Raw genomic sequence first — 12,375 nt, 5'->3', positions numbered from 1 at the left:
TTATTTTACGAGGCTTTATCAACATCTTCGGTTATTTAGTGTCTGAATGAGATGAAGGTGATAATGCCGGTGAAATGAATCCGGGGTCCAGCACCGAAAGTTACCCAGCATTTGCTCATATTGGGTTGAGGGAAAACCCTGGAAAAAACCTCAACCAGGTAACTTGCCCCAACCGGGAATCGAACCCGGGCCACCTGATTTCGCGGCCAGACGCGCTGACCGTTACTCCACAGGTGTGGACTTCTGGGGAATTCTGGAGCCAAAACATAAGGGCATGAAGTAATAAATTATTTTTGTTTTTGTCCCTGTAGCCATCACAAAACAAATGCAAGGGTTCTATTCCAACTAGATGAAGTCCCCTTAAATAAGAAAGCAAGCCACTAGCCACCTCTGTGGACTCCATACCTGCCTGGTCCTCTGTCCAAACATAAAAAGAAGCCAAATTACTAAGTTGTTTTTTCTTGTCAAAAATAAAAGAATTCTAAAATCAAATTTTCCTGCTGTAATATGCTTCCTGAAATGGTGTTTTAGGCAGAGGTTGGATCTGCTGCATGTTAAAACACAGACTGCGTCTGTACATGTTTCCTTTTTCAGTAGATTTTTATTCATTTTTTATTTTATTGGGTTATTTTACGACGCTGTATCAACATCTAAGTTATTTAGCGTCTGAATGAAATGAAGGTGATAATGCCGGTGAAATGAGTCCGGGGTCCAGCACCGAAAGTTACTCAGCATTTGCTCGTATTGGTTTTTTTTTTTTTTTTTTTTTTTTTTCAGTAGCTCATAGAAACACTTCGTCCTCTTGGTGTGCGATTAAAAGACCTAACCTTTTCTTAAAATGTTTAGGATACTGCTTAATTTGATTTTTTTTAGTAATGTACAGTATGAACAAATATCATTTGCTAGGGATCTGAACCCTATATTAAATTCCGAAATGGAAAGACTTCAGGTTTGGAGTGTCCTGACATACATTCTCATTATACATTTTGTGCAACTTTGAAATGCTCAAATCACTATCCAGATAAATTCTCTTTCATTTCATTCTATCGTAATGACTTTCTTTACCCTTTATCTTCCTTATAAACTCCGTGATACTTTCTCTCTTTTGAAATGATTTGCTAGACTTACGATCTCCTCCCCTTCCATCTTTGGGCACTCTGTTGGAGGCAAGCGCTGTTGAAATGCTGTGCAGCATTACCTGATGAACTCCAAGTGCAACCATAAACATCTTTTTGCAAACTGAAACCTTTCCTGCCTTGCTTGGTATATGAAACAATGCAGCATTAAGGACAACTGCGTGTTAAGTTCACAATTAATCACTCAGCTATTTTAAAATTCATTGGAAGTCCTCTCACCTCATAAAGCACATGGTATGAATATGGTTTTATTTTCTGTGATTCATCTACTGGCATTGGACGATGTCTGCTTGGCTTTTTTGTTGACATCAATTCAGTTAAACAATTCTTGTATATCTTTATTTTTGTTCTTGTAGACTTTAGTACGACACTCAATCAAATGATATAACGTTAATTTTCTGCAGCTGAATTATCTTCTTTTATGATTACAGGGGGCCTTGAATGACATCATTGTTGGATCTGGATCCTTGTACCTAAAATAAATAAATGCAATGGAAGTAAAATACACCTATCTGTTTGCTTACATAAAGGAAGACTAGTTTAAACATGTGTAAAATCTAAACTGGAACTCGACACTTGTTTCAACAAAATGTACTTTAAATTATTTTATAACCATAGTTATATAACTGAAAGTATTGTTAACTTACCTTTCAGCTTTCCTCTTATCTCTTTCTCTATATTTTCCTTTCTTCTTTCGGAATCCACGATTTTTGCCTCGTACAACAGAATCCTCCTTATTAGAGTCCATTTTAACTACAAAGTATGCTGGGAGCAGCTATGGAGTTTCATTGACTGACGGGACATAATGCATTTTGTTCAAATTATGACAGTGAACATGTTAAGTATAGAATGAACACATTCTTTCCGCGCATTATAAACTACAGGTTCTGATGCGATATGACTGGAATACAATACATTATCGAACTGAGAATGAAAAGAACCGCCTGTTGTCTAAAAGATGTACTAGGGCGGACATGTTGCGTTATGAACGCTAAGTGGTAGATCGCCAATTGTTTTATTTTTGCTTTATGAAACTCAATTAAGCTTTTACTTGTATTTCTGTTAATATTGTCATTAATTATGAATCATTTACAAATATCCACAGACTATCATGTAAATATACACTGAAGGTATGCAAATACGTAAATAAAAAATCAACAGTAATGCATAACATGAATAATTTGAATAGTAATGCATAGCTGTAATATTAGTTCTATAATAACTAAGGACACTGACCGCACATAAAAATATTATAAAATTGTAATGTAATGAACACAATAAGAGAATAATCTAATAAGGCTCAAATGATATGACGGAAGGCAAAAATTGCAAATATTCACGCAGAAAAACTTACCCCTATGATGTATTATAATCAAAATTAACCACACTGCAGCGATATCCTCCCTTCATTGTTCAGAATAACGAAATTCCATTTCATTGAATAATGCGAGTCACATTCCACTACGATCAAGAGAGCCGTGACCAAGAATGCCAATACTATTAAATTTATTGTAAAAATTCTTAAAGAAATTGGGGATAGATCGGCTATTGTCGCTATGCATTGAAGCATCAACGTCCCTACTTCTTCCTCCGCTTATATGCACTCACACTACACACAGTTGCTTACGAGATTATGATGAGGGTGTGTTTTTGTGTGTCTGTGTATTTCGTATTGTTATAGAACACACCCTCATGATATCCTCAACACAACTCAATTTCAGAAAACACACACACACACTATTTGACTCCACATTACACTACACCAACACACCCCCACAGGAAGAACAATCAGAAGGTGCGAAAACCAGAAACATCGAGTTTTGAGGATAACCTACAACAGGTTGAAACCAGTCAACAACAAGATACCTAATTTTAACACGTGAAAAATACAGTATATATTCCGAAAATGTTGCAATTTTGTCACTACAGATACTGTAACAAATATATAGAGTCTGGGTCTCAAGAAGAGAAGCTGGCTGTTCTCACATTTTTATGACGACTTCAGTACAAAGAACGAGCAAAATCGTTTCTCCAAGGACTAATTGAAGTGAAATTCATTGAACGAAGGCAGCGTTGTTCTCAAAATGAAGCAAATATAATTAAAGTGAGTGTGTTTAGATATCGCGTTTTGAACGGAAATACAAAAACACCTCTTTGTAAGAAATCCTTACTAAATTTACTCTGTGTGACTGAAAAAGGACTTAGATGTGTCCATTGTGCAGAATACGAAAATCGTGTTACCCTCATAGCTGTCCATGTGCTTAGAAAATCAGCTAATGACCTTTAACAAACATTTAAGAAGCTGAATGTTTCTATCCAGAGATTCGATGATACCAGATCCATGAAGGGGCACCCTAGAACTGTGAGGACGGTGGCAGCTGTGATGACTCCTATTTGCCGAAATCAGGTTCAAAGGCAGAAGCCAGACTGTAAAGGCTTGAATAGGCGTTCCATCCCTTGTCATGATTTTTTAATTACCCCTGAAGCATATCGCGGCAGTACTGGGCACTTTCTGACTCTGCAGGTGAAGAAACAGAGGGTTTTGAAATCTAGACGTATTCTGCAGCATTAAATGAGCAATGGTCATCGGAGAATTCTCTTCATTATGAAAAAAAATTACCACAGAAGTAAGTTTTAACTGTCAAAATTATAAGAGTTATACATAAAGTTCTCTGGAAGATCGAAAGTTTGAGAAGGGTCACCATGCCTCCTCAGCCATTGTTAAGTGCTGCGTGAGTTATACTGGAATAACTTTGCCTATTTTTATGTAAAAGATGTAACAAGGATTTATGACTTCAGACTTTCTCGGTGTTGATTCAGTTGAGGGAACTGATGACACCGATGTCTGAGTGTCTCTCATATATATATATATATATATATATATATATATATATATATATATATATAAATTGGTTTTGTCAGATGATGCAGGATTGGCTAGCAGTGGGACCAATCTGGGGCTGGGAATTCTGTGTGTTCATAAGCTCTGCCTCTACCAGGGTTATAATATAATAAGGTATAATTATATGAGAGACATTCAGACATCGGTATCATCAATTCCCTGACGATGACTACAGAGTCGGTAGCTGAAAGCTTGGAATATTCCACAACTTTAACTCGGCTGATAGCCCATGAATCCATCATTATGTAACAAGGAAATTATATTCTAATCATTTAGAACGATACCTAGATCACCGACCGGTAAGTTTGGAAATAAAGCAGAATGGTATTAATTGAAACAAGTTATAAAAGTAGCAAATGTGACTTTAGGAAAAAAGCTGTAAATAAAGACGTAGAAAAAAGCCTGGCACTATGGAATGATGATATAAAGCAGATTAAAATAAAAAAAAGAAGCATATCTGAAATATCTCCAAACGAAAACAGGTGAAGATAAGAGTGAATATAAAAGAAGATGTGCTATTACCAAGAAAGAAGCAAGAAAGCTAAACAGGGAAAATTGGAATAAATACATATCTAATATTGAATACGATGTGCAAGGACAACAACCGACGGCCTATAAAATTATGAAATATCTTAATCAATTGGAAAGAGACTCAGCAATTATTAATAACATAAAGGATAATATATAGTTGCAATATTATAAAGAACTATTGACAAACGATGAAGAAATAGAAGTAAACTCTTATGCAGAAGAGGTAGAAACTGTGGACCTCATTACGATCGACGAAATAGACACGATATTAGAATATATGAAAAACAAGAAAGCTCCTGTGGAGATGGAGTAAATATAGAATTAATAAAATATGCTCCAAATATCGTAAAAAAATATTACGTAAATGATATTTTCAATGTTTGTTGCAGAACATATAACATCCCAATTGAATGGCTGAAAGGGAAGATATATCCATTATTTAAGAAGCGCAACCATTGTGACTATAAAAACTACAGAGGAATAAGTTTACTCTGTACAGCATACAAATTATATCCGAAGACTGTAAATCGGCGAATTAAAAAAATTAGCGAAAACCTAAATGTATTCAGAATAGGATGCTCTTACAGTACATGTGTATCTGTATTACAGCAATGATAAAAAAGAAAGAGAGTATAATCTTTCAAAGTTTTTAATTTTTATCGATTTAGAAAAGGTGTTTGATAGAGTGATACAGAACAAGTTTTGGACCATAATAACAAATAAAGGATTTCCAAATCATATAGTTAAAGTTGTACATGCTTAAGTATGGAAACGGGAAAAAAATTAAAACGAAATATATGTAAATCAGGGAGTGAAACAAATTTGCCCTTTATCCCCAACACTTTTTAACACTTATATTGACGCAGTCATTTGTAAATGGCAATTCAGAATTTTATTATTAATAATCGCATTTTAAATACTATTTTGTTTGCTGATGATTTGGTCATTTTTAGTGATTTGGAAAACGGTTTGTAATTAGCAACAAATGAACTTACAAATATAATAAAGGAATATAATTTGAAGATGTCATCAGCCAAAACCAAAACTATGACTTTCATAAGTAAATACCATTTGAGAGCTAAAATAGTTATGGAGGGCAAAATAATCGAACAAGTAAATTCCTTCAATTGCCTAGGATGTAATGTATCATACTGCCAGAAAAACGATATAACTTAGAAAGTGAATCAGTTCCAAGGAATGTGTAGGACATACAACTTCGAAGTCCACACAACTTCAATTTTATGAAGTTATATCAGTCCCTATGCTCACATATGGCAGCAAGAACTAGACTTTGGATAAATCAGACAGAAGGAAGATAGAAGTTGCTGAGATGACATTTTTTAGATCAGTTGCGGGGTTTACTCTCTTAGATCATAAAGATATGAAAACATATATGCTCAACTTAAGATTTTTAACCTCAATGCTAAATTATTACAATATAAAGAAGACTGGAAAGAACATATTGAATGTATGCATGAAGACAGTTTCCCAAAATTACTTTTGAACTGTACTCTAGTTGGAAGACAAGGTATAATAGATGGGACGATCAGTTTCTCTGAGAAGGAACAGACAAAGTGGCGCAAACTTTAATGATGATGCCGTTGACGATGATGATGATGATGATGATGATGATGTAACAATCAATCAATAAACTGTGTCTGAGCCCCAAGTGAAAGATCTAAGCAAAAACGTATTTAGAAATTGAAGCGTCAGCTGGAACAACGTTGTAAGTTACAAAATTTTCATTCGGCGTGTTTCCATGTCATAATGTTGTATGTCATGTTACTTTGCTATACTCCTTGGCTTGCAACTGTCCATCAATGCAGTACGTGAAATTTGTCCACTCAAAAGTTTGCTACCCTCATAAGAAAAACGTTTTACACATACACATTTTTGCAGCTCCTGTAAATTTTACCAAATGTAACTTACAACGTTGTTCCAGCCGATGCTTGAATTAATAATGAAATTTAGAGCACGATTCTGCTCCACCCTCAAGGCAACAGTTGACGCAATGTTAGCTTGAGCTCCATATTCATTTCATTTAACTGGGGAATGGCCACTGGCAGCCTCGACATCATCGACATCAACTGTTGTGACATCAGTATGTGTTCAGTTTTGGAGGGGATAGTCTGCAAGGACAGACATTTCAATATGGAAAGTCTGAAGTGCTCCTTCCTGGCAGTAGTGGCGGATTTTCCAATTGATATAACTTTTTTAGTAGGTTATTTTACGACGCTTTATCAACATTTTTGCTTATTTAGCGTCTGAATGAGATGAAGGTGATAATGTTGGTGAAATGAGTCCAGGGCCCAGCACCGAAAGTTGCTCAGCATTTGCTCATATTGAGTTGAGGGAAAATCCCGGAAAAAATCCCAACCAGATATCTTGCCCCAACCGGGAATCAAACCTGGGCCATCTGGTTTCGCGGCCAGACGCGCTAACCGTTACTCCACAGGTGTGGATATTGATATCATTGGTGCTGCAACAGTTGCATGGCTAAAAGTCTCTGAGCGTATGTGAGTAAAGAGGTGAGCAATATCTTTTTAATGATTGGTATACTGTTAGTGAAATGTGTGTAGTTGTAACACATTGAAAGAAAGTTAATTTCTTGAACCGAATTCTTTTTACCCATAACATTGCATGTAACAACATTTATTATAAGACAAGGTAAAATGCTATAAGGAAAACGTATGGATATATCAATCAAAACAAAATTCACTGGAAATATGGCATCTGCAGTTAAAAGTAAATTTTTATTGTTAATATCTTAATATCTAGAAGTGTGTAAGGCATAAATATTCATTACAGTAGCGTGCAAATTAATCCAAACAATGTAATTACTTATGCAAAAACACTCAAACGGGATAAAAAAAAAAGATCTAAGACATACCTCAGTAATCTATGTGGCCTCCCTTGTTCCTAATAACAGCTGTGAGACGATTTGGCATGGATTCCACTAATTTCCCACAAATATTCTTCATTTCTTCATCGTGAAACCATACACAAATGAGGGCAGAAATCATCATCTCCTTTGTAGAACAATCCATTTTTTGCATTCTTCTTTTGCAAATTGACCACAAGTTCTCAATGGGGTTGATATCAGGTGAGTTGTCTGGCCAGGGGAGTACCTGAATATTCTTCTTGTTGAAGAATTCTGTAGTTTTTCGAGACGTATGGCATGGTGCCAGGTCTTGTTGGAACACACCTCTGCCATCCGGAAATGATTTTTGCAGCTGGGGTACGATTCTGGTTTCCAATAAGTGAATATATTTGTCAGAATTCATCATTCCCTTGATAGGTATTAATGCTCCAGGCCCTTCATGTGTAAAACAACCCCAAAACATTACATTAGGGGGGTATTTGGGAGCTTGTTGGAGATAAGCTGCTGTTACTTTTTCAGATCCTTTCCGTACGTAAGAAGCACGGTGACCGTGGACCTCGAAATGAGACTCATCGGAAAAAAGTACATTCTTCCAGTCATTCACTGTCCAGTGTTGATGTAATTTTGCCCACATTAAGCATTTTTTGCACATAACAGGGGTTAGCAGTTGCTTCTTAATAGGCTTACGAGCCCTTCATCCAGCTTCCAAAAGCCTACGCTGTACTGTTGTGACGTGACTATTTGCCCCAGTGGTAGCCATTAACTCGCGGGTTAAGTCGACAGCAGTTGGTCTAGGATTTAATTTACTTTTCCTGACAATTAAACGATCATCTGCAGGTGAAGTCTTCCTTTTCCGGCCACAGTTTCCTTTTTTCTGGGGTGTGATGGATCCAGTCTCCCTGTATCGTTTTATGATCGAATTAACAGTAGCCAAACCGATGTGACATTCTGCAGCAATTTGCCTCTGTGTCATAGAAGAATGCTCTGCTAATGTTATAATTTTAGACCGTTTTCGTGGAGTTGTATCCATTTGTGAAGACGACAGAATGTACACAGGATTGCAGTATTAAGTCTTCAACACAACTGAAATGCTTATAAGCACAAAACCACAGGCAAAATGTCACATATTATAAAAAAAACAATAACGACAGACCTTCAACAATGGAATTACACGTACTACAGATGTCAATTAAAGTGGTATGAGCAACTGTGAGGCCAACAATGACAGAAAATGTAAAAATATGTCGTGTTCGGATTAATTTGCACGCTACTGTATTTTGTTCGAACATATGGAAACGAAAAATAACATTTTAAAATTTTACAAATTTGTCACATATTAGAATCACAAATATCACCCATTGCACTTTAATAGTTATCACGCAAGAAAGAAATGTTGTGAATCTACTTTCTGCGTTGTATATGCACCAATGTTGCTCTAAGGGGTTAGGTACAGCTTATAGCAGTAAAATTTTGAAAATATGCAACATTTTTTCCTCCATTACTGTATCTTGTACAAAAATGAAAATTAGTATGTATAGGCTAAAACACTGTGCTTCTGCTATATGGGAGAAAAAAAAAAAAGATTTTTATGATTTGAAAAAAATTATTCACTTTTTTTTTTTCTTTTTTTTCAAAATTCAGTTCACTGCGCAGTGATCAGTGATGAAGCGTTTCAAACATAACTCAAAAACTATCCAACATTCTGTAATGAAATTTTTTGTGTGTATTTATGAAAGTCACATCTACAATAAATGATGCAATATCACTTCTCTACCTTTGATAGATTGTCTGATAAAAAATAAATTCATTTTAAAAAATGGTCTAATATCAGTATTTTCTTTTAATAGAAAATTTAAAAAATATTAGTTATTAAGAAATGTAGTTGACAGAGCATGATATTGTGAACATGATTTTCAGCAATAAAATAACAGAGAGAGAACATGAAAAAGTTAACAAGTATATGAGTTATGAGGGAAACACTTCATCACTGGACAGTAAACTACCACAGTTTTGAATTTTGGAAAAAAAAAACAATTGTTTTAAATCATAAAAATAATTTTTTCACATAGCAGAAGGACAGTGTTTTACATATACCAATTTTCATATTGTACAGTAGTGGTAAAAAAAAACCCGGACGGATCCTTGTAGCTGAGTTCAGAGCCTTGTTCACTCCAGAGCACGATAGACCAGTAACTAAGACTTTCGTGGTTCGAATCCTGCCTGGGAAGGAAACTATTTTTTCTTCCTTATTCAAATTTATTCCCAATACTTTCGATTGCAGCGATATTTTTACTACTTAATTAAATTATTATTCCCAAAACATGGATTTTACCAGCAATCGAAAAGTATTGGAAATAAATCTGAATAAAGATAAAAAAAAAAAAAAGTTTCCTTCCCAGGCAGGATTCGAACCACGAAAGTCTTAGTTACCAGTCTATCGTGCTCTGGAGTGAACAAGGCTCTGAAATCAGCTACAAGGGTCGGTGCGCTTTTTTTTTTTTTGCCACTCGTGTACAAGATACAGTAATGGAGGAAAAAATGTTGAATATTTCCAAAAATTTTACTGCTGTAAGCTGTACCTAACCCCTCAAAACAACTCGAGTGTATGAAACACTTTCCACAAAAATCGCATATGAATAGCCTTTCCTCTGTGCAGAAAGTCACTTTCCATATGTTTGCATGAATTAAGGAGTACATGTGTATATATATTTCTCTATCTCACCATAATTCATGCAGAGAGTGCTTACAAATTATCTCTGGTCTGCGTGTAGGCGTATATGATTTTTAAGGTTACCCATATGAGTGTAATGTTTCCCACAGAATTCACATTTGAAACGTGTTTCGAGTGAATGTCCGCGTCTATGTCTTCTCATACTTCCCACATGAGAAAAAGTCTTTCCACAAACGTCGCATTTAAATGGTCTGTGGCGTGAGTGTACACGGGTGTGCCTTTTTAAATATTCCGATTGTGAGAAACATAACCCACAGACATCACATATGTGTGGCGTTCCTGCGTTGTGTATGCGCGAGTGTCGCTTTAAACAACTCGAATGTATGAAGCACTTTCCACACGAATCGCATTTGAATGGCCTTTCCCCTGTGTGAATGCGGGAGTGATATTTTAGACTTGCCGCTTGTGAGAAACACTTTCCACAGAGATCGCATTTGAATGGTCTTTCCCCTGTGTGGATGCGAGAATGATATTTCAGAGATCCCGATTGTGAAAAACACTTTCCACACACATTGCATTTGAATGGCCTTTCCCCAGTGTGACTACGGAAATGCTCTTTTATTTTTCCAGATCCTGAAAAAAACTTTCCACAGATATCGCACTTGAATGACTTTTTCAATGTATGGGTCTGGAAATGACGTTTCAGAGATTCCGCCGTTACAAAAACCTCTTTACAGATCTTACACTTGACAGAATCTTGGTTTAAGTCACTAGCAACTGAATTCTCAAGGCTGTTGCTGCTACACAGTGTTAATTTGTCTTCATCACGAGCAATCCCATCGCATTCTGAGGAATTAGCATTGCTGAAATAAAAATTTAAGTCTAAACAATAATCGAACTGGTAAAATGAAAATAAATAAACATTCTTGAGCTAAGCGCGCACTTGCCGGAAAAAATTGCTTTGCTGTGTTCGGATTTTTATTCTTTGCATTGTTTTAAATGAAGTATCGCGCACTTGACTGTAACGCCTCTGTCTGCATGACCTAATTTCATTTAGAATTCTGGCCAGAGAATTCTAAACAGATTTCCATATGGTCCAAGTTCGAAACAAAGAATGTCATGGCTATGTCATAGCAAATATATCGATTGGACGGCCTCCAATCGCGGTAATATTGAAGGTATAATTAAATGGATGACGAGAAGCTTATTTTATTAATGTAAATGGTATGAAGAGCTTAATAATTTATGAAATTAGAAATATACCAATGTAACATGGGTATGTCTGTGATAATTTATTTCCATATTCAGCTCAGAACACAATGAAATAATGCGTTCTAGCGGTAAATTAAAACAATATTTGATTAATTCAGTAATGCGGACAAGTGAGTGATACTGCAATAAAAATCCGAACACAGCAAGCAAATTTTGTCCAGTAAGCGTGCCTAGCTATATGAAGAGAGAAAATTCAAATAAATCACATTTGCACGCTAGGTTTAAAAGTACATTTTCGACTTTCACTCTCTGCTATATAGAATGGAATTTGGATTTTAATGAGGACCAAAGCTTATGATCACGACCCACAAGCAGACCAAGAATTTACTGTTTGCAGTTCAGCGTATTAAGATTTACAACACTAGAGTAGTTGTCAAACAAAATAAAGTTGCACTTGAATATAGCACTATTCAAAACACTAAATAAATGATATCGAAATAAACGTCTCCCACTGAAAAAAAAATATATATTATACAAAATTAAATGAAGTATCCTATCACAACATTAGCTTAACGCACATAGAGAAATATACAGAAATAGATTGGTAATGCAGTAAGGACTGAACACAGGTGACTTTAAAGCAGAAGAAAAACGGGTGGGAAAATCAAGTAAGATAGTTAGAACAAGGTGTTCAATCTAACGAACAAAGCTGGATAAATGGAGAGAGACATCTAAGAAAATTGGAGATGGGCTGGCATTCAAAATGAATGATCATGTGCTGCTACTTTCTCTGTGCAGCAGTACAAAACACTGCACAACTCGCATTCTGTAAAGTGTAAACTACAGAGTCACTCAAAATGCAGTGAATATGGATTCATTTTTTCCCTCTTTCTTTATGCATGGAGATTAGATGAAGTGATGTATTCTTATATTGCTTTGGTCAAACATGCATGAGATGTAATCAGTTCTGGTGCATATAACATATCGTGGGCTTACAAGGAAACGGTATTAAGTCCAAAAAGATAGTATTGAGATAAATCAA

At 35.6% G+C, this 12,375-nt stretch overlaps 1 protein-coding gene across 7 annotated transcripts in view; it reads right to left on the bottom strand.

Moving 5' to 3' along the window:
* The window catches only part of LOC138691485 (zinc finger protein 664-like), a 49,135-nt gene that overhangs the window by 17,615 nt on the left and 19,145 nt on the right, over nt 1-12,375 (bottom strand). For 2 of the 7 annotated variants that reach the window (XM_069813453.1, XM_069813452.1), the window contains exon 5: nt 7,304-10,984. The exons of 2 other annotated variants lie outside the window; for them this stretch is intronic. In XM_069813453.1, coding sequence (XP_069669554.1) covers nt 10,201-10,984 — 784 coding nt within the window. In that variant the 3' untranslated portion in view covers nt 7,304-10,200. Of the gene's footprint in view, nt 1-1,355; nt 1,610-1,783; nt 1,929-2,490; nt 2,632-7,303; nt 10,985-12,375 lie in introns of those variants that run through there. 3 more of the 7 variants (XM_069813458.1, XM_069813456.1, XM_069813457.1) reach the window with 3 other exon arrangements.

This window comes from Periplaneta americana, chromosome 16, assembly GCF_040183065.1.
Source record: "Periplaneta americana isolate PAMFEO1 chromosome 16, P.americana_PAMFEO1_priV1, whole genome shotgun sequence".
Lineage (NCBI taxonomy): Eukaryota > Metazoa > Arthropoda > Insecta > Blattodea > Blattidae > Periplaneta > Periplaneta americana.
This window is presented reverse-complemented; position numbering and strand designations above follow the sequence as displayed.